The sequence below is a fragment of the Antechinus flavipes genome, chromosome 6 (assembly GCF_016432865.1).
Source record: "Antechinus flavipes isolate AdamAnt ecotype Samford, QLD, Australia chromosome 6, AdamAnt_v2, whole genome shotgun sequence".
NCBI lineage: Eukaryota > Metazoa > Chordata > Mammalia > Dasyuromorphia > Dasyuridae > Antechinus > Antechinus flavipes.
In genome coordinates this window covers 165462464-165488867 of record NC_067403.1, presented here as the reverse complement: position 1 = coordinate 165488867, position 26404 = coordinate 165462464, and the positions used below count along the sequence as shown (strand labels likewise).

At 36.7% G+C, this 26404-nt stretch overlaps 2 protein-coding genes and 1 long non-coding RNA gene across 15 annotated transcripts in view; all 3 read left to right on the top strand.

The window, feature by feature from the left end:
* The window catches only part of LIN54 (lin-54 DREAM MuvB core complex component), a 63625-nt gene extending 58663 nt beyond the window's left edge, over nt 1–4962 (top strand). Inside the window, exon 12 of the mRNA XM_051964089.1 lies at nt 673–4962. Within this exon, the coding sequence (XP_051820049.1) occupies nt 673–874 (202 nt within the window). The 3' untranslated portion in view covers nt 875–4962. The remainder of the gene's footprint in view (nt 1–672) is intronic.
* A 5834-nt stretch (nt 4963–10796) lies between these two features.
* On the top strand, nt 10797–18028 carry LOC127539967 (uncharacterized). 4 transcript variants are annotated; one of them, XR_007948069.1, is made up of 5 exons: nt 10797–10914; nt 11868–11956; nt 12353–12433; nt 17049–17243; nt 17672–18028. It is a non-coding gene; the product is annotated as an uncharacterized LOC127539967 (long non-coding RNA). The 4 variants fall into 4 exon arrangements; XR_007948067.1 differs by having other exon boundaries at nt 11868–11978; XR_007948068.1 differs by having other exon boundaries at nt 10797–10932; nt 11868–11978.
* A 2262-nt stretch (nt 18029–20290) lies between these two features.
* The window catches only part of SEC31A (SEC31 homolog A, COPII coat complex component), a 75698-nt gene continuing 69584 nt past the window's right edge, over nt 20291–26404 (top strand). For 4 of the 10 annotated variants that reach the window (XM_051966270.1, XM_051966269.1, XM_051966268.1 and 1 more), the window contains exons 1-4: nt 20297–20458; nt 22116–22198; nt 24124–24247; nt 26206–26404. In XM_051966270.1, coding sequence (XP_051822230.1) covers nt 22120–22198; nt 24124–24247; nt 26206–26404 — 402 coding nt within the window. In that variant the 5' untranslated portion in view covers nt 20297–20458; nt 22116–22119. Of the gene's footprint in view, nt 20459–22115; nt 22199–24123; nt 24248–26205 lie in introns of all 10 variants that reach the window. The other 6 variants (XM_051966273.1, XM_051966272.1, XM_051966271.1 and 3 more) reach the window with 4 other exon arrangements.

The following is a 26404-nucleotide window of genomic DNA, read 5'->3' as shown; positions in this document are numbered from 1 at the left end:
ATGTGTCTGAATATGATGGAAAATACTTTATTAAAAGTAAAGCCCAGTGTTTAATGAAGCCTTAATAGCTAGTGGAGCTCTGTTTGCAAAGCAGCTTCCATTTTTTCCCTCAGAGTTCTGGGTTAGAACTTTTAATTTATAAAGAAAAGACACTAAAACATGTAAAGCTCTTCCCACTTTGAGGTATTTTGACAAAAAAAAAAAATTAGTTGTTATATTCCTAAAAGTTTTCTTGCTTTTACAATTTAAAGGACTTTTTCAATATGAGGATTTTTCAAAATCTGAAATTGTTGTAATATACTGTTATTACACAAATACACAAGTATTTGTCGAAAGATAATTGTTTTAAACACCTGTTGTCTTTCTCCACCAGCCTTCCCTACAAGATTAGTGATTCTATCAAGAGATAAATGTAACTTGTCGTTTATGATCTTGATGCCATGCGGAGAATGGCAATTAAAGAATAAATTAATCATACATGAATTACCAGTTTTCATATGTAAAATATTAGTTTCTAATGCTTGACATCATTTGATCTTTAATTCACAAGTTACTTCAGAAGAATTTGTTTATGGTTCTGATGAAGTATAGTTTTATTAAAAGAAAATTTTAGTCGTGTTAAACCAGCCACATTATGTATCATTAATAATGATATGTTTATTATCATTTCAGATTACCATTTACATTTGTGACTAAGGAAGTAGCAGAAGCAACATGTAACTGTCTTCTTGCCCAGGCTGAGCAAGCAGACAAGAAAGGAAAGTCAAAAGCAGCAGCTGAGAGGATGATCCTGGAGGAGTTTGGACGGTGTTTAATGAGAGTCATCAACTCTGCAGGAAAAGCCAAGAGTGACCCTTGTGCCATGAATTGCTAACTCTTGCACAGAAACTGAAAAATGAACAGTGAGGAACACTTAAAGCAAAGGGGCACTCAGAAAGAAGTGACTTGACTGCATTGTGAATTCAGTGCTTGTTTTAAAAAAAGCTAGGATTCATAATATTGAAAAAGAAGACATTTTTAATGAGGAATTAGTTCTTTTAAATTAGGTAAATCTACTTAGAACTCTGAATTTGAATTATTCTTGTGTTGTTTTGCTTTTGAATTTATTTGCTTAAGTTTTTTAGAATTAGATTGTCTGTCATTCTGATTCTTTTACCTGAAGAGCATTTATAAATTATCTGTTATTTATGGTGGAAAGCCTTGTATTACTTTATTCAAGTGGAAGTTGAAGAAATATTGGTGAGAAATTCTTATTTGGTTAAAGGCTTGATCTTAGAAAATATATACATGTAAACTAATTCTGGAAAAAAAAATACTCAAGAAATATTTTGTTACAGAAAAGTCAGTGCTACCTTTTAAAAAATTAACTGTAGGATGAAAAGTGGAGTAATGCCCTTTTGCCACTTTCTACGTGTAAGAAGAAGAAGAATCCACAGGCACAGCTTTTAAAATGAATATTATTTTGTTTTTAAAAAGATCTTATAATGTATTAATAAAAATTGTAAGCTAAATATCCGAGGACGGGTAATATATTTCTGTATAACGGGACTGATTAACAAGTGCTCTGAGATTTCTCTAGTTTGTTTTTCAAAGTGGTGGTATAGATTTAAAACAAGAATAAAGGGTCAGAAAGTTTCCTAAATATTAAAATGGAAATACTAGACATGATTAAAAGTAAACATCTGTTAATGTCACAAAGTAATCATATTTACATGTATTTATCAAGTGTGTCATTTTCTGAGGGTTTGAAAGATCTAGATATCAAAGCCACAAGAACTGGTGAAATCTGAACATTTGTTTTTTTCTCAATGGAAAGAGAACCTTTTGAACAATGATCTGTGAATTGGATTTGATTTACAGAAGCGTGCCTCCTAACAAAGCTATCACAATTTTTGTTTCTTTTAAAAGAAAAAAGTAATATGATAGATATATTTTTTTTTATCAAAGATGCTATAGTACATTGGTAAAGAATCAGAATTATCCAAACCAAATCTATCATTAGAAGATGATAGTATGATGCTTGAAGGTCTTGATTTTTTTCATAGAATTATTAAAAACATGAAAATCATTTTCTGTAACTCAAGAACCTTTTTTTATTTAAGGATTTAAGTTCAATAGAACTCTAGGTTTTATGAAAAAGAAATAACCATGTTGGAATTCAGCCATTTTTTTAGATATCTTACCTTCTTGGTAATTATTACATGTACATGATTGTTATATTTCCTACAATGGAATTTGTAGCATGTGTGAAGTGCATTACATATATGTGTGAGCATGTCCACTCAACAGTTAGAAGATAGACATTAAATAATCCTTAAAATCCGTTATTCATTAAAGTATCTTCTTTTTCTTATTTGGACTTTCAAAGTAACAGTGCAGTAACTTTAAGTGTAGATAGTATAGCTATTCTTAGCACATCAAATTAGTATGTTCAATTAAAATTTGTATAAATGTAATTAGTGTAAGTGGATAAAATAATACCTAATCAAGTTATTTTTTAAAAGATTACAGTAATTTTTGTCTACAACTAAACTTCTGTGTTCATTTTGTACATACTCTGTGTTTAATTCTAATTGCACCTTTGTGATGTGTATTTATATATACTGTATGCAGAAAATGTTTGTGAAATTTGGTTTATAATTGTAGATTATGTATGATGGCATTGTTGAGAATGTTTTTCTTCTAAAGAGTTGAAGGTGCAATCAATTGCTTTTAGTTTCTCTGGTTTTTCAACAAGCTATCAAAAGTATTTTTCCCTCCCCATATAGTACTTCCTAAATGTTTTCCTTTTGTATTTAGCCATTTGCATCAAATCGCTCAACAATATTAATAATCACATTCATTCAATTATTTTAAAAGAATATTTGGGGTGGGCTGAGTATATCATTTTCTAGTTCTATTTACATCCAAAAGTAGAAAAGAATAAATTTATATTTACTAGAGCTATTCAGAAAATACACTTTTCTATATTGTAAAAACAAAGCAGCAAGATAAATCATAAGGAAAAATAAACATTTATACTATTCTGTAAAAAAAAATTGATTTTGCATTTTTCTTTAGTTTCTTTAAAATTACTATATTTTTATTATATCTGGCAATTTAATAAGTAAGACAGCTTTAATATATGTAGTTTACATTCATTAAAAATAAAATTGGCTTTTTCTTTTTAGCCCACAAATCAGAATTTGTCACTTTGCTCAATTCCTTAAATCAGATTGTTGATTGTTAAAATAATGGTCATTATCTAATTTAGGTTTTTTTTCCCCAACAAAATTTCACAATTTTAGTCTTTTCTAAACTATGAATAGCCTTATACGTACTTTTTTCTTGATGCCCCTTTGTGTCAAGATCTTCTCAATATCTTTATGGTGAAAGAGTTGAGAGAATTTACATTTTTTACATTTTAACATGCCAGAAACTACAAAAGACAAATCACTGCTAAAAGCTTGCATTATTAAGAATTATTTCATATTCACTAAATATACAATTACCTAATAAATTTTATTATTATGTTTCCTGAATCTTTTCTTCCAATTTCTTTAATTACAGGAGCAATCTATAATTTTGGTTGGGATGCTAGATAATGGTTCAAATGATTTTGAGGTGTATATAATAGGGTAATAATAATAGTTCCTAAATTTTCCCCTGAATGATGTATTTTATTAAAAGATTTAAAAACTTTTTAGAGTTTCATTGCATAATACTGTTAAATGAATTCTATATATCTTAATTTGGCTCTGCAACATTAAACACATCATAATGACTCGAATCAAATATAGCATGGCATGTCATTAAAGTCAGTGAAGACCTGGGTTCAAGCCTTGATTTTTACAGTAATAATCCCTTTTTATTTTTTAACCGTACCAAATCAAGCAAAACTAGTTCCCACATTGCTCATGGACCAAAAAAACACTATTTCAATCTGTATCTAGCTTTTTCATGAGTCCTCTGGAATCTTTGTCATTATGATGTCGTTTTTATTGTTTAAATTGTTCTGATCCTGCTTTAAATTAGTTCATACAAATCTTCCCAGGTTCTTTTTTTTTTTTTTTTAACTATCCCGTTTTTTATTTCTCAAGTACAATGCTGTACCATTGTATTCATATACTATCATTTGTTCAGCCATTCCCCAACTGATGTGGGTACTCCCTCAGTTTCCAATATAGTTTCCAGTTCTTTGCCAACAGGAAAAGAGCTGATAGAAACATTTTTATACATATATGTCCTTTTGCTTTTTCTTTTATCTCTAGGTGGCATACTCCTATTAGTTGTATCATTAGGTCAAATAGTATGCATAATAATAACTTCTGGGGCATAGATCCATATTGGCCAGACCAGTTCACAGCTATATTAATAATACATTAATACATCTGTTTTCCATAGCCCTTTCAGTATTTGTCATTTATTTGTCAACTTTATCAATTCATGTTTGAATTGAAACCCAGAGCTGCTTTAATTGTCTTGATAGTTGCTTCTATTAGTTATTGGAAGAATTTATATATGTGTGTGTGTGTATGGTTTATTGATAGTTTGGATTTCTTCCTCAGAAAAGCTATGTGCATATGCTTTTGCATATTTATCAATTGGGGAATGGCTCTTATTTTTATAAATTTGAGTCAGTTCCTTACATATATTGGAAATGAGACCTTTATCAAAGATTTTTTTCCTTTTCTAATTTTAGCTGCGTTGATTTTGTTTGTGCACTTTTTAGTTTTTTCCTTTTTCCCATTTTGTCTTCCGTGATCCTCTCTATCCTTCTTGGTAAGACCCTTTATATAATTCTTCAAAAATCATGGAGTAAAGAATTATTTTTCTTGCTATAATACAATTTTGTCAGAAAAAAAATTACACCCCAAAAGCTCAGTACTTGATTCATTGTTTATCCTAAAATTAGCACATAGTTATAACTGTAATCTAAATTTTATCAAGTATAAAATAAAGTAAATTTATTTTTGTAACGTAGTTTCATTTTTTTAAAGATTGCTGTTGTTCTTCACTGTCAGGGCTACTACTCACTGAGAAGCCACTGGCAAAAGTTGAGAACTCTCCACACTGCCTTGGGCTCCCCTATTAGGGGCGGGGCTCCAGCATGTGTCATTGCTTGCAAGCCATTTTCCTCACTTTGAAATTAAACTTCTATTTGTGTTCTGACTCTCCTTGTCTCTGGCCTGCTTTGTTCTACTACAGTTCACTCTCAGGTTAGAGATTAGTTCTAGTTCAGTTGATACTTAATTGCCTTTTCAAATTTTAATTTTAATTTTTGTATTTTTTTTCAAAGTACAGAGTTTATTTTTCTTTTTTTATAACGCTTTTTATTTTAAAAACATGGATAATTTGACAACATTGACCCTTGTGTTGCAGATTTTCTCCATTTTTCCCCTACCCCCTCCCCTAGATGGCAAGCAATCCAATATATGTTATACATGAAAAACTATAACTTCAACAAGTGAACTGGGAAACTCAACTGATCAAGGACCTCCTTGACCAAAACCCTGCTGTGGTGTTCTTCTTTGTCTATAATATATAATGGTTCTCTCTGGGAGCAGGTTTCTCGGGGAGGTTTTCTGGAGGCAGCCTTAGTTTTGGTTCAGAGTAATAATCACTTCAAATGCAGCAGATAAAATCCAAACATTTATTTTCTCCTTCCAAATCTTGTCTCTTTCCTTGGGCCCGGTTAGCTTTCTTAGAGGCCTCTGTCCCTCCTTGGTTTCCAAGAGCCCTTACAGCTTTTTTTTTTTTTTTTTTTTGCTTCTGCCTCTGCCAGCCTCAGCCTCTAGCTCAACTTCGACTCCTGGCAATCTTCCGAACTGACTGACTGACTGACTAAAGCTCTAAGAGCTTCTTATATATGATCTCTTAAAGGTGTGAACCCAAAGGTTGACTCTTCCTCTGAGAGTGGGATTATGGGACATGTGAATTCACAAAGTTACAAAGTTTTGTGTATCTCCCATACTTGTGAACTCCAATGTGTGAGCCAATGTGTGAATTCTCAAAGGTGTAAACTCAAGCATTGTTTCTACCAATTCCAGTGAGTTATCACTAGGATTCTAACACCCTGCTATACTTATTATTTCAGAACAATGACCCATTTTTCTCTTTCCTTATCTCTAAATAAAAACTGAATCACAGCCAGTTTTGTATGTTCCAAAGCACACGTCTATTCAGAGTAGTCTAAGAGCTTGAAAGCACAGACTTTTTAATTCTTTTTCTATTCCAAATTTCTCCCCCATATTATTCCCAATCAATAAGACAAGAAAAACAGATCCTATTAAAATTGTAGCTATGTAAAAATATGTATAGATATGTAAAATTTCTGCGTAAGCCATGTTCAAAAAAAGACAAAAATATATGCTTTCATTTACATCTGGTGATAACATTTTTATTATGTTTTTATACATTTTATACATTATATCATGTTTTTATACTTTTTGCTAACTTTAACATTTTTTCAATTGTAAAATTTTAAAACTTTGAGTTCCAAATTCTTTCCTTCCCTTTCTCCTCTCCCTCCTCCCTGAGATAGCAAGCAATTTGATATGTTATACATATCATGAGTCCTTTGGAACTATAGCTGATTATTGTATTGGTTAGAGTTATTTAGTTTTTCAAAGCTGATTATCTTTACAATATTTATTTTATTGTGTATGTTATTCTCCTGATTCTGTATACTTCCCAATATAGCAGATCATACAAATCTTCCTAGGTTTTTCTGAAACCAGCCCTGTTCATCATTTCTTAGAGCACAATAATATTCCATCACATTCAGTTATTGCCCCCAGTTGGTGAGAATTTCATCAGTTTCCAATTCTTTGCCACCATACAAAAAAGAATTACTTGGCTCTTTTTTTTTTTTTTTTTTTTTGCTTCTGCCCCTTAAAAAATTTTTTTTCTGCTCTTATTAAAAATTTATATTTTTAACTTCTAATTCCTACTGGCCTTGTGTTCAATCTAGATTTTTTTTTTTTTGAGGTTTTGGCTATAGATGTTTACCTTCTGATGTTTTCCCAGCTCATTCTGAGGGTCTGTAAATTTTCAATCCTTCTAATGATGAGGTTTAGGCTTTGGGGTTCCCTTTAGTAGGGAACCAAATGTCTAGATCTAGGGAACCAAAATGAGATTAGGGTTTCTGGTGGTCAGGGAATTATGATAAGGTCTAGTGGCTAGTTTGGGGTTCAGGGAGCCAAATGGAAAGGTTTGGCTCCCCTGCACCTCTTGGGATTCAGTGCAAGAATAGGGAGTTTTGGGAAACTCCTTTCTAACAGTGCAGAGATTCTCTGTGAAGGAATGTACAGATCCAAAAAAACCTAGATTGATAAAAGAGGTTTATTATAGGAATTGGGAAGTAAGGTTAGAAATTCTGACAGAGAGGCATAAAGTCTGCATAGGGAAATAAGTGAGGGTTAAGAGAGGATAGCACTGGAAAAGAATATTATTCCAGTGGGCAGAAGCATACTTGGCATAGCATGGCATGTTTGGAACCCTTGCAAAGAGGATTTTAGTTTGGCTCTTTTATAATAGGAGCTTTGTCTACAAGCTGAAGGGGGCTAGTGTGTGGAGTCCCAAGTTGGCTCATGTACTAGCTGGGTTTCAGCTTGAGCTGGAATTTGAATAAAATGAGTTTCTGGAATAGAGTTGGAATTCTTTTTCTAAGGACTAGAATCAGCTCCACTTAGATAACAGAATGAAACTGTCTTGTTTCCCTTAGGCGGGGTTCCTCACTGAGGAACCTTCCCACCACAGGTGCTAGGTCTGCTTGAATACCACATACAGCCTGCTGTCCTGATGTGAGGTCTTCAAACTGCTGACCAAAGTACTGACCTAGCCTATATTGTATTTAAGTTTCAGTAGTCTATTGCTGAATTCAATTATTCTTATTCTATTGGGAAGTTCTGCAGGTTCAGGTTTAGAGTGACTGAATTGTTTGATTCTGTTTTGATCTTGCTTTCTTGCCATTGTTTATTTAATTAATGGCTTATTGCAGGGCTAAATGTTAGAGTGACATCCTCCAATACTCTCAGACTCGGTGCCACACTGTTAATTTTTTAGAACTTGTTCCCACCCCACGGAACTAAGATAAAGTGGTTTATCTTGGTGGGACTAGTTGAAGTATTCAGTTCCAAGATTTTCTACCCCTAATGTTGGCTCAAAACAACTCCCAGTAAGTGGTCTCATCTAGGCCTGGGGGCAGTGACAGCAATGAGGGAATCTCATTCAATTGAAATTTCTGTCTCAGATTTCCTTATAAAAATGATAACTTGGGGCTCAATCCTTGCGGAGGATCTAATATGCCATGCCAAGGAAACTCTCTCTTCCTGGCATAGGCAAACTCTGCCCCCTGGAATATTCTCTTTCAGCGTTAGTCTCTTTATCCTCATCTATTTCCCTAATAAGACTTTATATCTCTCTGTCGGGATTTCTCTACTAGAAACTTTACTTCTCTGTTGGGACTTTGCCACTAAAGAATTCTGCCTTTCTATTCATGCATAGCAAAGCTGACTTCCAAATACCTATAATAAACTTATTTTTATCAGTCTAGCTTTTCAGGGTTTGTAAATTCCTTTATGAATGATCTCTGCATTGCCAGAAAGGGGGTTCCCCAAACTCCCTACTCATGTGCCAAATCCCAAGGGTAAGGTTTAGAGGACCCAAACCTCTTCATTTGGTTCCCTGAACGCCGAACTTGCCACTAACCTTATCATTTAACTCCCTGACCACTATGAACCCTAATCTCATTTGGTTCCGTGACTGGGAACCCCCAAATTTAGAATTCCTGACCAGGAATTGAACCCGGGCCACTGCGGTGAGAGTGCCAAATCCTAACCACTAGACTACCAAGGACCCTAATCTCATTTTGTTTCCCTGAATCTAAATCTCATCATTTGTTTTCCTGACCAGGAACCCTGAAATCTAGACCTCATCAAGGGGACTAGAATGTAGGAGAAGTAAAATCTGGATATGAAGATATACAAGTTTCCTGTATAGAGATGATCACTGAATGCTTAAGGACCCAGGAATAGGAAAAGACGTAGAATAGAAATTTGGGGTCACATATCCTAAAGGAATGGATGATGGACAATGGTCAACAAGGCATGAGACAGGTAGGGGGAGAAGTGGTCTTAAGGGAGACAAAGTATGAGACTACATTGGAGAAAGGAGTGGTCAATCATGCCCCAAACCACAGAGACAAGAAGGATGAGGATGGAGAAAGGGACATCAAACTAACACATAAAAAACTGTTGGAAATTAAGACAACTCTGAGGTACCACTTCATACCTCTCAGATTGGCTAAGATGACAGAAAAGATGATAAATATTGGAGGAGATACGGGAAAACTGAGTCACTGATATATTATTGTTCTGTAAGAAATGATGAGCAGGCCGATTTCAGAAAAGTCTGAAAAGATTCACATGAACTACCACTGAGTGAATTGAGCAGAATCAAGAGGATATTGTGCATGGTAACATTATGTGATGACCAGTTGTAATGGACTCTGCTTAGCAATACATTGATTCAAGATAATACAATAGACTTGGCTTGGTAAATGCCATCCACATCCAAAGAGAGAACTAAGGAAATTTAATATGGATTTAAGGCTAGAATTTTCATCTTTTTTTTGGTTTGTTATTTCTTTCTCATGTTTTTCCCCCTTTGGTTGTAATTTTCCTTGCACAATATGACAAATATGGAAATATGTTTTGGATTGCACACGTAACCTATATCAAATTACTTGCTGTCTTGGGGGAAGTAAGAGGAGGGAGAAAAATTTGAAACAAAATGTCTTACAAAAATGAAGGTTGAAAACTATCTTTACATATTTTACATTTTTGGAAAAATAAAATATTACTAAAAAATGGTTCTATTCTTCCACAAAAGCAGGGGTTCTCAACTCTGATACCTGCAAAATGTAACAACAACAACAAAAAAGGATTGTTAAATTAAAAAAAACAAAACAAAAAAAAAAAATGTTGGCAATCTGGGAAAAGGCAATTTCAGTAGAATGGTGAAGTTAGAAGCCAAAGGATTAGAATCTTTTGAGAGTTTGGCTGTAAAAGTGAGGTGAGATATACAAAGGTAGTTTGAGGGGACTAGAAATGAAGTTTAACGGACTGATTATACATAAGCACACGGGGAGGAATAGAAGAATGAGGTTGAAGTTGAGAAGTAAAAAGGCTGATTGAGGAAGCAATCTTGTGATCTTTGATTACCGTGCTGGGGTCCTTAAACTTTTTAAATAGGGGGTCAGTTCACTGTGTGGGGTGTGAGGAACGGCTTCTTCTAGAAAATGATTTCTGAGCCGCAGCAGAGGGGCTCTGGAACGTGAGGAGGGGGCAGTGCATTCTAGGCACGTGCAACTTCCCAGAGTCCAAGATAAGAGACATAGTGCGAACAGAGAGTGCGACGTGCTTAACGTGCGGCAGGGTACCTGCTGCCAAGTTGTGAAAGATTTAAAAGTTAAACAGAGAAAGGACGGAATTCCGTTAGGTGACAGAAAACAGGGACATCCGACCACCTCTACACTCCCTAGTAGTAGCCCGCTCCCGGATATGACGTCGAAGAACGTTAGCTCCATCCTCGGTCTGGGCCTCCTTAATGCGGCGGGAAGATTGGGTATGAGAACTAACCGACGCGTCGCTCCTCCTCCACTGACTCCTTTCTAAGGCTAGCCCCACCTTTTTTTTTGAATGCTGCCTATCACAGCCCGCTTTGCACTTGACGAACCAATCGGAATAGAAGCTTCGGCTTGCTCTGGGCCCCGCCCCCTTCTGGCTTTAAATGGGGACTCGCGGACGCTTTCCTTTCTTTTCCTCCTTCCTCCTGTAGTGTTCCCATCTTCCGTTCTGCTGCTGCGGCTCCCGTGCCCCGCGGTCGAAGATTTCCAGCATGAAAGCCGTTGGGAGTCTCCCGAATCGAAGGGTGAGAACGGACGGAGGGGTGAATAGGGACCCGCCCAGCTTGCTCTGCTCTGGCCGGGAGGGAGATTGTAAGCAAGCGGTCACCGGCCCACTGCCGGGCCAGGCAGGAGACACGTGTGGAGGCGGCGGGCTGGTGGTGTAGGGGAGCTCTGGTCTACCTTCTCTCCCAGCCCTCGCGGCCTTTTTGCCTGGGCATCGCGGCCTAGTAGCCAACTCCGGGGGCGGGCGCTTCCGTTTTTTTCCTAGTCTGATAAAACCTGATAAAACGCGGCATCTCCGCGTCTATCCCAAGCTTGATAGCGGCCTCCTGCAGGCAATCCAAGCGCATTGTAAATCCCATTTTAATGCAATCTTTGCCTAACTTGTATTTTTACCTAGTTTTGTATCCCAACCCTCACCTTTTATGACATTTAATTAAAATTAAATTAGTTAAAAAAAAGAAGTGAAGAAACCCCAGCAAAACGTAATTTTATGTATGTGTATGAATAACGAAGGGAATTTATAACACTTGAGGACACCGCCCTTCCATTCCTTTTTGAAGAGTTTTCTAATATTCTACCCAAAATAGGATGTCTATTACTTTGTAGGAATCCGATTTAATAATAGAAACTAAAATGTATGCTAGGTCACTTCCTTGGGCCTCCATATTATGTTTACGTGTGTGGTTCTAGAACAAAATATGTGACCAATGCTACTACTTTTAGAATATTTTAATAGGAATTAAATCGTTTACCATTATTCCCTTTTGTGTCACAAACATCTTACAAACCCGCCCCCCCCTCCCCCATATATTGCGGTTGCAATACCTGAATTGCCTGATTTTGGACAGTTTGCAACAGTTGTTGACTAAACCGAATCATTAATCATTTGCAGAGAAATTGTTGCATCACACACAAATCCATCTAGAATTTGTGTTTTTCATTAAGCAAACATTAAAGTGATGGTTTTGTGCAGGGCACTGTGCCAGATGCTCGTGATCTAGAGGACTTTCTGGCCTTGAAGCAGCTCCTGAGGCCAAAAGAATTCGGTATCCAGTGGAAGTGGTGAGCATTTAGGTATAGACAGGTGAGAGCTAAGGTTATCCTTATCACTTCCTGATTTTAGTGGAGAGGTACATATCTTTGAAGATTAAAAAATGGCATAAGGTTTCAATTTCTTTTATTATTGATACTTTTGACCTCATTTCCTGATTTTAGTGGAGAAGTACATATCTTTGAAAATTAAAAATGGTATAAGGTTTCAATTTCTTTTATTATTGATACTTTTGACCTCATCTAATGACTTCATATCCAGTGATTAAACCTTTTCACTGCTGTTCACATCATGAACCGTTGTGATTATTAAATATTTGTATGAGGATATGCAAATTGGTCTAAAGATAGTGTTTACAGGTATCTGGTTGGGTGAACAGATCATTTACAGGCTATTTCTTCTCTTAGGAATTATGTTCTTCCCGACATTGGAAAGGGATAACCTGAAATTCTGAAGATAATGAATATGCAGGTGAAGTGGATTAAAATGTAAGTTACCCTGAGAGTACTATTTTGGGGTATGTGTGAATACCCCTCTCCCCAAAATGGGTGTTTTGTTTCAAAATAACAAGTTACTTGATGATTGATCGCCATTATAAAATCTGATTAGCTAGAATATCTTCAGGGTATCCATATTTACTTTTATTTAGTAGATGATTTGAGTAACAGCACTTATAGAAATAACTAATATAAAATAAAGTCAAAGATACATTTTTTGTGCAGAAAAGGAGGTGGTAAGGCTCTAGTAGCTGGTGTAAGGAATCAAAAAAGGCTTCTTGTGTATTAGGTACTTAAATAGAATTTTGAAAGAAAAATTTGAGAGCTGAACATAATGGTAAAGTGGGAATATATTTCAGAGATAGCCAGAACAAAGGTATGACCAGTGTCGAATGTGGGAAACCTCTAGATAAGTTCTAAAATGGAAAATGTCTGGATGGAAATAATGTAGGATAGTTTAGAAGGGAAGTCTGGGGCTGGGTTGTGAAGGGCATCTTTGGGATTTCTGGATCAAGAGAGTGGAGGATGGGTTGGAGAAGAGAATAGATTGGGAAATCAATTGGTAGATTATTGAAATTGTCCAGGCAGGAGCTGACGAGTACCTGAATAAATTTAGATGGTGACCTTGGGAGAAGAGAAACTGGAAACTGGTGGGGTGGAAGTGTAAGGGAGAATGGGAAGTCAAGGATAATGCCAAGGTTGCAGATGTAGGCAAGGGCAGGGAGAAGGAAAATAGGGCCTGAAGTTTAGGATAGGGATTTAGTAAAGGGAGTTGGATAGAGCACCAACCTGGTTCGAATTCTTCCTGGGACACTTAACACAAAGGTGAGTGACCTTGGGCAAGTTACCCCCACCTGCCTCACCAAAAAAAAAGAAACCGAGATGATACTGTACTATGTGTATAGGAGAGTATACTTAAGTATAATAGCAGGATGAACTAGTCTGGCAAGTCTAGAGAAGACAGTATCTAGGAGATCAACAGTGTTAGATAGTTGTTAACATTAATAACTTTACCTGTATATATCTCCTTAAGGTGACCTAAGATCACTTGATAATTTGGGGAAATCTAGGGGTGCCTGTTCTTTTTCTTAATTTAAAAATATTTTTGTAGCGGAAAGTGTTCTTTGCTTCCATGTTTTGTGCCTTTTTTTTTTTTCTTCATGTTCGTGTCTTCATGATTTTTGCTCATGTCCTTCCATAAATTACATAATTCAACATTAACCCACAGAGATGTGCAATACTGAAGAGTGGCTATATCTTTTCTTTCATTATGATGATAAAGATGAATTCTGTGGAAGAATATTTCCTTATTACTTACAATAACTTTTATTATGTTAATCAGAATTTAAAGATGGCATGTTGTACAGTGATGAGGAAAACCTGACGGTGTTTTTATACAAAATGTTTGGGTTTAAATGTTCAAATTTGATATATACAGATTTTCTCATGCATATTTTAAATTAATTAAAATATTTTCCTCTTGAAGGTTCCAACAATCCAATTCAAAAGGCATTTATTTAGCCCTGACTATGCAAAGTGCTGTGCTAATTTCTGGGAATGGAAAAACACCAGTGTTTTCTCCCAGATTGTGATCTCATTAGCAGTTTGTACTTTGGTCATTTCAAAATCAAAACTTTCTTATTTCACAACAAATTCAAACTTGAGTTTCAACATGGGTTTCAGAGAACTCCTAAATTTAATAGATGCTATTTCTGAAGTTATATTTGGGATTATTTTTTCCCTTTTTGCTTTGCACATAAATAAATGTTTTAGCTGGAAAATACAGAAATAGATCACCTTCCTTACCTGCTAATGAGACAAAATCTCAAGCCTTTACTGTGAGTTTATTGGAGAAGTTAATCAGATTGTTGAGAGGATCCATAGATTTGAGTAGCAGGAAATATGGAACATCTCTTAGGAATTCAAGATTAAACTACCCCTTATCATAAAAAATAGGAGAAAAGTTGGAATATAATGTAGCATCATAAATTAAGTAGAAGCAAACTTGGGGAATCTGTTCCAGACACTAATTTTAAAGGTGAGAAAGCTGAGATCTAGACGATAGTCTTTATTTTCTTGGTGAGGTCTTGTCTTTTCAATCATCTATATTTGACTTTATTCTTCCCCATCCTGTTTTTTGTTTCATCTTATTGATATGCCTCCACTTCTGACATCTGTTTTTATCTTCATTCAGATAGACATTCTCCTCCGTTTGCCAAATTAACACTCCTAAATAGCACAGATTTGACCATGTCAGTTGGCTAGAAAATCCTCTATTTGTCTTGCTTGTAGGAAAAAATATGAAGTGTTTGTATTTAAGGGCTTAAAGTCAGGATGTAATTACTTTAAAAAGTTATTGTGAATTTAATAAAATGGGCATTTCCTTACATAGAGTAACAGAGTTGCATATGAAAATGATTTTCTATTATGCGTAGCTTAATTTTTAAATAATTTGTGGGTAAGTAGGCTTCATGTAGATCTGCTTCTAAGCTTTTACAGAGACAAAAAACTATTCTTGGCTTAAGGACCAGGAAAAATTATTTCCTATTATTGGTGATCAATTACTAATTAGGATCCAGGTTTTTATTTCCTTGTTTAGGGACCAGTTCCTTAAAGGTCAGTCTCTGAAGGAGGTGGCTAATAGAGGAGATTGCCTTAATTCTTATTTCTCTTTGAAGTATAAACAAGATCTAATCTAGGTGAATTCAAAGTTATTTAAAACATTCAACAACTTTCTCATTTGGCTGAAGGTATTAGAAAACTGTTCCCTACATAGGTAATAGGGAACTCCCAAATGAGGAAAGTCCCTCCACTAATGTTGGCTGGCAGGTTCTGCAACTTTCTGGCAATATGTCCTAATTAGCATAGGATATTGAAGTGTTAAGTGAATTGTTTGTATACAAGATGTTGAACTAAGATCTTGTCTCTGAGATTAGTAGAAGTTACTGCAAAGTAAAATCATCACAGTAATGTCACCAAAATGGATGTAAAATACTTGGAAGTAGAAAGCACTAGAGGCTGGGGGGAGAGGAAGTGAGGGGAGGGATAAGGGGAGGAGAGTGTCAGAAGCTGCTATTCAAACAATTTTTGCCTTGGTATCTTAACTACGAAACTATTCTATAAAACAGCTAACATAATTTCAAAGCCACTTCTAAGTTTCTGCTTTCGTGATTTATGAATTGGATGAAACTACGTGGTAGAATTAAGTAAAAAATCAATTATTTCCATATACAAAATAATATAGGAAAAAATTATACTGAGTGTAACGGGAAACTGAGGACTTCCCAAGAAAGCCATTTTAAAAAGAACCCCAAAACTTAAACCTCTCACTTGATAATTCCAGACCCAATTTCAAAGGTCTGTTAATCATTAAGACTCTGGAAAGGAGAACAAAGACTTGCTCTAGTAGAAATATCTGATCTCCTGGACCTCTACTTCTTAGAAGAAGTTAACTGATGAATTGGAGACATTCTAAGGGATCTGTAAACTGCGTGATCTCTATTGAGGAAGCCTGAGGTAAACTGAGCTTCCTTGGTTATCCTAGTTTAATGGATTACTTCTAAACAAATCTTTGTGAGGGGATCATATGGTTTCTTACAAGATCATTAACTAAGGTAGATTGAGATTTAATTTATCTGGGAAACAAAATAGGATAAACAGTTGTAAAACAGTCCATGATAAAAGTCAAGTCAAAAAGTTCATGTTAATGTTGAGGTCTAGATTTGGGGTACCTAAATGAAATTAGAGTTTAGTTAAGGTCTAGTGACAGGTTTGGAGTACAGGGAGTCAAGCAAAACTCCCCTGCAACCCCCTTGGATTCGGCGCAAGAATACGGCGGTAAATGGGGTCTAGTAGCTGGGTGAGTCCACAATAAAAGCATTTATTGGCCTGAGAGCTACATTGATAAAAGAGGTTTATTATTGGGTTTGGAAGTAAGGAGATAGGTGAAGGTAGAGATAAAGAGGGCACTGGACAGAGGGTCCTCACATGACTGGCATGTTTGGAATCTCTACAAAGAGGGGTTCCCAGTGTGGCCTTTTTATAATAGACTTAGCTTGAGGGGCTTTTGGCTTTTTTTTTTTTTTTTGGTTGGCTCAGATCTGGGTGGGGCTGGACAGGTCTGGATTTTCTATCGGAATTCAAAGGGACCAGGATTTGTGAGTTAAAGGGTAATTTACATTAACTGGGGAGTGTTGGGAATCAAAGATAGGAATCTTTCCCACATCATTACTTCCAAGCATTATTCTTGTGGTCATGACTATATAACTCATTTTAATCTCTATGGAAATTAACCTATTTAGACTGGTCTGGAGTCCAGTTTGGAGATGTTCGCTTCTTGAAAGTTGCTAAGAATAAATATTTCTGTTCTTCACTTGAGATATCTGAGTATTTGTAATTGGATTTGCTGTACCACACAATACCAAATTGTTACATAAAGCTCATTGTATTTTTATGTAAATTTAACTTGTTTATTATCATTATTGGATCCTATACTCTTTGTCCTCTCTCCCCCAAAAAAGGGAAAATTGGGCAAATTAAACCCACACACTGACCATGTCTGAGATGTATCTCATTTTGCACAATATTGATCTGAGTCTTTTCCTAGGAATAAAGCTGGATATAATATAACTTCATGAAGAAAATCATCTGTTCAGAATTTGATCCAAGAGTTCTGGAGTGTGTAGTCACAGCTGAACTTTGACACTGTTGTGACATTTTCTCCTGCTTTATCTACAAAATGAGATTTGATTAGATGACCCAAGGTCCCTTCCAGCTCTGTTAATTTATATACTAGAAAAAGGTAAGCTTGCTAGTTGTCATTTTTGCAAAATCTAAATTGCTAATTGAGGAACAATAGTATGTATCTGCAATTCTGATCCATATCATTCCCTGTGATTTTCTTTGCTTTCCTTACTTCTACATAGACTTTGCTTCTGACTCTTTCCTGTCAGAAAAAGTGCTTATAAAAATATGGCTTGAGTTTTTTTTTTTTTTTTTTAAATAATGACCCCTCTTTAGAGTATAGACTTCCTCTGTTCAGTCTCCTAACCAAAGAGAATGGACATTTTAACAACTTTATTTGCCTCATTCTAAACTGTGATAACATTTTATTGATAACAAATAAAACACTTTATTAATGTTAATGATTTATAGTGCAAAGGTATACCCATCTTACCATAATGCTTCCAATATTGATTATTCTGTTTTGTCATGTTTGTCAATTTTCAGGTTGTGACTTGAGACCACCTCATGTTTGGAGTTTCAGCATTAAAGTTCAGTACATTGCAGTTTTTGGAACGTTCATTTCTGCAGATGCACAACTAAAGGATTGTTTTGTAATTCTGTTCAGATGCCCTCTGCATTTGAGTCCCAGTCTCTCCAGTCAGCTCATCAGCTTCTGATTAGGCTTGTGTAAAACCAGTTTTTCATTCAATTTAGTAAATTTCCAAAGCCTTCTTAATTTAGGAAGTGAATTTTCTTAAATACTGTTTTGGATTTGAGTCTGGCTAACCAGAGTATGACTTCTTCAACATTTGCCATCTTCAGTCAAACAAAAAGTTAAAAATAAAAGTATTTAAAAAGAAATTTAACTTAAATGATGTTTTTCATTAAGCTTGCAAGTAACACTCAGTTGGATTAGACAGCCACTTCCAAGTCTAAAATTCTGTGGGAGCAAATTCAATGTTCTTAACTTGGTTTGAATAAGAAATTTATGCTGGGAATGAGAAGAAAGTTAGATAATGAGTTGAATTATAATCCTGTTAAATCTTTGACAGCTCTCCCATAAACATTTTCTATTCACAGTGAGGACTTTTACCTCCCAGGTCTTACCTACTTCTTTCCACCTTATATCTTCACCAAAAGAATAGGAACCTTCTTGTTTCCATGTTTTTACATTTTTAGTGCTATTATGATGTTGAAACATCATTTATAAATGTTCAAGCTATTTGCTAACGGATTTTAGTAAATGCAAAATATACAAGATATAACACACAAGATGCCCTCATAAAGCACCTCATGAGTAAAAAAATGTAAAACAGGCTTTTTAAATTTTTCACACTAGAGAGATCTCTGCTAATTTAGAAATATCCAATTATGTCTCACAAGTTCACTGTTTAATATAAAGTTTTCCCAAGTAAATAGGCTATCCAATTACCCCTCCCCCAAGTTGTTTTGATAGAATACAGCCATTAAAACTTGCTAGGGTACAATTTCCAATTTCTATCTAACTTGAATTTACCCTTTCACCTATGCCTACCATATAGGTAACTGGTTATGATCATCCTTAGAGCCTTGCAACTTCTACTTTTACAACATTCTTATCACTTTGGAATCCCTCATTTGCTCCCCATTCCAATCCATTTCCCAATAGACTATTTTCGAAAAGCCCTAGTGCCACACAAATTTCATCAGTTCCCTATTACCATCTGGATCATTTGCACTTGACATATTAGCACACACTTATCTTCAATAACAGGTGCTAATAATATGAAGAAATTGAGGCAGTTGGTTTCAGGGCTCCTCAAACTACAGCCTGCGGGCCAGATGCAGCAGCTGAGAATGATTATCCCCCACATCCAGGGCTATGAAGTTTATTTAAAGGCCCACAAAACAAAGTTTTCGTTTTTACTATAATCCGGCCCTCCAATAGTCTGAGGGACAGTGAACTGGCCCCCTATTTAAAAAGTTTGAGGACCCAAATGGGGTCACAGCTGAATTTGGAATTTTTTGACTCGGCCCAGTGTTTCCCCTACACCTAGCACTCCACTCCTCGACCTCATTTCCACTTTATAATCCAGCTGCCCCAGCCTTACTGCAGCCTGCCGTCTCCATCTCCCCTTTACTGGAGGCTGCCTTTAGTTTACCTGGCTTAAAATCCTACTTCAAGCAAAGGCTCTGTTTATCCTTTACGGCAGCCCACCAGTAACTTTTGCTAAGATGCTGAGTTCCATTTCAAGTTTTTGCTGTTTTATCCTTTCTGCTCAGCAGTTTCTGGCGCTGCAAGCACTTAATACTCATTTCGGAACTTATCACAGTGTTGACTTTCAATAAAGCAAAACTTATACTCTTCCATTAATCCTTGCTGCTTTACCAGCGGCAAGTGACCTGGGTTTTGAGGTTTAAAAGATAAATGCAATGCTTTGAGCTCCATGCATCAAATCGAGGGTTTAAAGCTACTGGGTTCCTGGCCGGTCTTCATTAGAGACGTCGCCCTTTCTAACTTCAGCCCGTTACTCTTGGTTATATGTCCCAAGCAGCCCAAACCAACATCTCAAGATCTCCCCTGCACATCCGAAGACCCTGCCACTCTCCATTCCAGTCGGGACGTTCCTCAGCCTCGTCCCAGCCTCTAGTTTTATGAGATGATCTGTGACTCAACCCGGAAGCGAGAAGATTGGAAGGGGTGGGGTACGGATCGGTATTTAATGGTAAGCAAAAGGGACCGCTTTACTCGAGGTACTTCCTCTTCCGCCGGATATCGGAAGCGTCGTGGCCTCTGGCACTCGCCAAAAGCGCCTCTGTGGCAACGTGCGCCTGCGCCAGTAGGGAGCTCCCAGTGGCTGCATGTGCGCCTGCGCCAGTAGGGAGCTCCCAGTGGCTGCATGTGCGCCTGCGCCAGTAGGGAGCTCCCAGTGGCTGCATGTGCGCCTGCGCTCGGGAAAGCCTTTCTTCTTCCACACCCCTACTCCTCCGGCCCCTTTGCTCCCGGAAGTGTTCGCGGGGCGGGGCCGGGCCGCGGCTGCCACGTTGGAGAAGTTCACCGGTCGGGGGGAGGGGCACAGCGGCGGCTGCGTCCAGAGGAGCGGCGCTCGACTGACTGACCCACGACCTGACAGACATCTAGGCTTCTCATCGCCTCTGCTCTTGAACTGTAGGTCCGGCAAGTTTCATCCTTCTCCTTGGCGGACTCGGAACCGGCAGTGAAGCGGTAATAGCGGCAAGCCCGGCTCGGCCCCGGCGGGACCCCAGGGACAGAGCGCGACCCGGGGCCCTGACGGACCCCGCAGGCTTTAGGTGCGTACGGAGTCGGGGACTGGGGCCAGCTCTTGTACTTTTGCATCTCCGCAAATGCCGCCTGTTGTGCGGGGTTTGCTACTGCATTCTCCCGCCCACCTCTGTAGGCAGATGCAAATGGGGAAACTGAGGCAGGCGGGGGGAGGACAGCGCGACTGCCTTGGATCCCCCAGCCTGCTTCTCTCTTTCGAGGCGCGATCTTAATTTCCCCGTCGCAGCCAGTTTGCTCCTCCAGCTCATTTGGGGTGCAGCCGCGGATCCCGGGTTTTGGGTTGTCAGGGACCTTTGATCTACTCCTCCTTCCAACTGAGAGAGTTTGTGGCTCGAGGTTCGGGCCGGCGGGGGCCAGCCCCTGCAATCTTAGTCTTTAATACTCTTGCTTGTCAACTCCTAGCTTTCTCTGTAATGATAATTTTGCGTTCTAAGACAGAATGCAAGCTGAGCCTTTTGGAGAGCCAAGCGAGGGAAAACTTTGATACGGTCTGTGGGCGATTGTGCAGGGATGTTCACAAGCCCGCAAACGAGTAAAATCCAAGGCCATCGTCCTTGCAACCTTTTCTAAAACTTGGACTCTATTCCTAAGCCCCAGTGATATTTATACAGCAGGAAGACGGCCCGGCTCCTTTGTAAGGATCCGCGCTGCTCTAGTCTGGATAGAGGTTTGGGGTAGGAAGCCTCTGCTATGGGGGAGAAGAGCCATAGGCTTCCCACAAGTTGTGGTCATATTGACCTTACTGTTTCCACTAGAAGGAGATGGGGGTGCAGGGTGGCCAGAGGGACATCCGTCTCGGGGTACCCTCCCACCAGCTCAGTCTCTGGGGTGAGAACCTGGAACGAAGTATAGTTAGAATTAAGAAGTGGGAAAAGTGGAGGCCATTTCAGGTGGGAGGAAATAGATCAAAAGTCACTTTCCAGGGAGTTTGAAATTTAAAAAAAAAAAACTAAGGTTCTCATGACACACGTCTCACAAGTTCTGGTTACCATACTCTCCTGGTTTAGTATCTTAAGTATCGTTTCTAAGCCTGATTTCTCTTTTCTTAAAAAGTGTCATGATGTGTTATTTTGTCAGTTACAGCCTGTAAGTCTCATCATTTCTTATGTAACATAAAATTTGTGTACTTAAGGTTTTTTTTTTCCTAAAAGATACTTAGAAACAAAATTATTGAAATAGATTCTTACATAAACTAGGTGATTTGTCATATTTATCATATCTTGTGAACTTCAAGTTCCATCTTTCCCATTACTTCCCTCCCCTACCTCTTTATATTTGAGGATTTTTGATGTTTTTCCTCAAAGGTATAAGATGTACATAATTGAAATTAGCTTCTGTTTGGGTGCTATTGCTTAATGGATTTAGCAATAAGTCATTTCATCTTAGTGTCCCTGTCAATTTTCTAAACCCACTTCTGCTGAACTGGTACAGATTTGCTTTGGTTGAGGGAGTTCCCTCTATGGCTGTCTATACCAATAAAAGTACTAGTCTGGATTGGGAAGAAAAAAGTTGCTGAATAGAGCAGATCCCACTGGTATTTATTTAGTGTTGGTAGTTATTGTTTATTTTTACAGAAGGCAGTCTTAGGCTTGGTCTATCTGGCAGAGTAGAGATAGTAGTGAGTTTCTGGCATTGTAATGCTGCCTCCATAATATTGTTGTATAGCAGGATGAAGTTAAAAGAAGTGGACCGAACTGCCACACAGGCATGGAGCCCTGCCCAGTGTCATCCCATTTATCTGGCTACAGGTAAGCTGATGAGAATCATTTTTCCTAAAAGCAGGTTTGCTTAGAATTTTTTTCAATTTATTTCAATAATTTCAATTTTTTTCAATATATTGTTTTATTGTACAGATAAATAGACACTAGTAAGTCTAGTAAGAAAATGAGACTTCTTTTTAGAGAAATGTAAAATTTGTTCTTAAAATTAATTTGTTCCATTCTTCTCCTTTCCCTAACTAATCACGTCCTGCTTTTTCTTTGTTATAGCTATTTAAATATCCATTTGATTTCATACATATCAAGATTTTGGATTAAAGTCTTATTATATCATTTCCAGAATAAACTATAAAATACTTCAAAACCCTTCATAATTTGGAGCTCCCTTCCTCCTCAATTTTTGACCTTACCTCTTCCTCCTTCCCTCCTTCCTTTCTTCCCTCCTTCTCTTCTCTTCTCTTCTCTTCTCTTTCTTCTCTTCTCTTTTTTTTCTTTTTCTCTTCTCTTCTCTTCTCTTCTCTTCTTTCTCTTCTCTTCTCTTCTCTTCTCTTCTCTTCTCTTCTCTTCTCTCTCTTCTCTTCTCTTCTCTTCTCTTCTCTTCTCTTCTCTTCTCTTCTCTTCTCTTCTCTCTCTCTCTCTGTGTCTCTCTCTCTGTCTCTCTCTGTCTCTCATCCTTCCACCATCTTTCCCATTACTTCCCTTCCCTCCTTCTCTCCTGCTCCGGTGACATGGGCTTCTTTGCTTTTTTCTTCCTTGCATGAGACTAGAAGTCCATCTTCTACAGGAAACCTTTTTTAGTGCCTTGATTGTTTTCAATTTATCTTGTAAATTGAACTGATTTGTATGTAGTTGCATGTTGTCTCAGGCATTAGACTAGGAGCTTTTTGAGAGCAAGGATTATCTTTTATCTTTGGTGCCTAGGATGTAGTAAGTACTTAGTAAACCTTTATTGAGTGACTGACAATGAAATTCTTAAGAAAAAAGATAATTGAAAGGAAAAAACTTAAGTTGTTATTTTAGACATTTTTTTTGGAAAGAAGTTTGTGGAAAATACAGTGATAGATGTATTTTTAAAAATATTTTTAGTAATAATTTTTTGACAATACTCTTTTTTTTATTCTTATGTTATTGCCATTATGTAAACTGTTCTATTATTGCTTACTTTTTTCTGTATCAGTTCAGTAAGTTTCTCTGAATTCTTTGTATTTTTTAAAGGTTCATTAATATGGTTATATACTATTAGTTTCTTCAATCATTCTCCAATCTATAGTCATTTACTTTCCTTCTTGTTCTTTGTTACAATGAAGAGGACAGCTATGAATATTTCTTATATCTGGAACCCTTTCCTCTTGTCTTTAATCTTTACAAGATATTTATTGTTATTTATTTTGTTTCAGTTGTTTCAAACGCTTCATAACCCCTTATGAAATTTTCTTGGCAAAGATACTGGAATGGTTTGCCATTTCCTCCTCCAGCTCATTTTACACATGAGGAAACTGAGGCAAACAGGTTTAAGTGACTTGCCCAGTGTCACACAGTTTGTAAATATTTGAGCCAAAATTTGGATTCAGGTTTTTCTTACTGCAAATATAGCACTCTGTACATGGTGCCTCCTAGGTACCCCCTGGTTCTGGTGGTATATATAATTTGGAGACTTCTTACTATAATCTTAGATCATTTTTGAGAATGATTGGACCAATTCACACTTCGACCAATAAAGTCATAATGTGTTCCTTTCCAAACTTGGGATTTTTATCTTATGTCATCTTTGCTGGTTTGATAGATAAAATTAAAGTGTCATTTGTTTCAGTGTTCATTTCTCTTAATGATACAGCTTTTTCATAAGTCCGTTGGAATTTTTTTTTTTGCATCTTTGTTAGAGAAAAAAACTATTTTTTGTTATAAAGACTGTTTCCCCTAATTTGCTGCCTCTTTTTTTGAATTATTTTTCATAGGAACATCTGCTCAACAATTGGATGCAACATTTAGTACCAATGCTTCTCTGGAGATATTTGAATTAGACCTGTCTGATCCATCATTGGATATGAAATCTTGTGCTACTTTCTCTTCTTCCCATAGGTATGAAGTTTAGTCTGCACTTAACTCTGTTTGTAAATAGTGTACTGCTTTTTGTAGTTAGTGTCCATTCTAACCAGAATTTGTTGTTGGAAATCTCTTGAGTTTGATTTGGTGTGATAATGTTTCAGTTTTTTCAATGTAATGATTAATTTATTTCTTTTGAGATTAAAAAAAAAGTTTTTCACACTGTTAACTATGTAAGGTGCTTTTTTTTCTTCTGGATAAATCATTTAATTGCTCTTAGTTGCTTTAGCCAACACTATAAGTCACAGAACAGGTCCCTACCTTCATTCCCCTATCATTTAAAGAATATGAAAAAGTAGTTCCATTGTGACAGCAAGAATTCTATTGGAGGAATCTGGTTGCTCTTGCAAAACCACTAATGACTTAAGTGATAGATGGTAATGTTAAAATACTCAAATTCTGCAAATTATACATTTTCTTTTTAGAGCATAAGTACATCAGGTTTGATTGCTGGATTGGGAACTTTGACACTATCTAATCCTACCCCTCTAATTTTGCAAATGAAAGAGATGAAAAGATTTGCCTTGATTAACATAGCTAGTTGTGGTCCAGTTGTTAAAAACAAAGTATTTCAATACTTTGCCTATTTAATTTCTCTAAATTAATTGCTATGGAGAGTGACCTTGCCTCCTATGTGCACAAGAGGGATGAGACTTCTTTCTATTTCAAGAATCCACAATTCTATGACTTCTGTTTTCTTTTTCCAATTGAATATGAGCTCTTGAAAGTCAGGGGCTGTTTTCATTTTTGGGCTTCATATTGTACACCCTATGTCTAGCCCAGTTTTTAATAAATGCTGGTTGGGTTAAAATAACATGAGAAATAGGTAGATGATTTATAGTCAGCATCAATGTAGAGATTTCTCAGGGCACCTTACTTTTTCTGGTTCTGCTTACTTTATATCATCTCATCTAAGTCTTCTCAACTTTTTCTGAAAACATCCCCCACAGCATCCCTAGCCTAAGAAACTTCCATCTTTCACATACCATAACTTTCTCAGCAATTTCTCAATTCATTGACATCCCCTCAGTTTCAATTTTTGTCACAACAAAAAAGAGCTTCTACAAATTTTTTTTACACATAGTGGTCTTTTTTTTTTCTTTGATCTTTTTGAGATGTAGTCTAATAGTAGTATCACAAGGTCAAAGGCTATGCAGTTTAATAATTTTTGAGGGTATGGCTTTATCTTTCTAGAATTACTGGACCACTTCACAGCTCCATCAACAATGCATTAATTTCCCTGTTTTCCACAGCCTCTTAAGCATTTCTCATTTTCTTTTTTGTCAACTTTGCCAATCCGATGTTTGTGAGGTAGTATTTCAGGATTGCTTTAAAGTCATTGATTTTGAACATTTTTTTTTTTTGCATATGCCTTTGATAGTGTAGCTTTCTTCTCATTTAAATTGTTTACTTTTAATCAACTTAAATTTTACCAACTATCCATCCTGAATCCTGAGTTTTAAAGACTACACCAGAAGAATGCCTGCTTTAACAATTCCTATTAAACCCAGAAAGGTGTTGAATAAGGAACAGTGTTAGTGATGTTTTATGTTTTTTTGTTTGAGTTTGGAGCAACTCACTTCCAGTTCAGTTACAAATCCTCTGAAACACCATCTATTAAGTTAGAGAGGAGTTGCTATCTATTTCAGTATAAGGAACATTTTTATATGTCCTGATAGTATTTGTTTTTCTGGTGCATTAAACTAATTTTCTAATTTGCTTTTGCAGAAGATTTTTATGTTCTCTATTTATGCTTGAATACACAGGAATGCTGTTTCTCTTTGATGTTTAAAATAGATTCTGAAAGTTGCAGTGCTTTTCACAAAAGTGGATATCTGGGGGGAAGAGGTACAGAGGAAGGTGTGTCATGATTTTAGTCCCTTGCATTTTATTCGGCACCATAGGTGACTTGTTTTACTTTTTTTGTCTTTCAGGTACCACAAATTGATTTGGGGACCTCATAAGATGGATTCCAAAGGAAATCTTTCTGGAGTCTTAATTGCAGGGGGTGAAAACGGGAATGTTATTCTGTATGATCCTTCCAGAATTATTGCTGGAGACAGTGATGTTGTGATTGCCCAGAATGACAAACATACAGGGCCTGTGAGAGCCTTGGATGTGAATGTTTTCCAG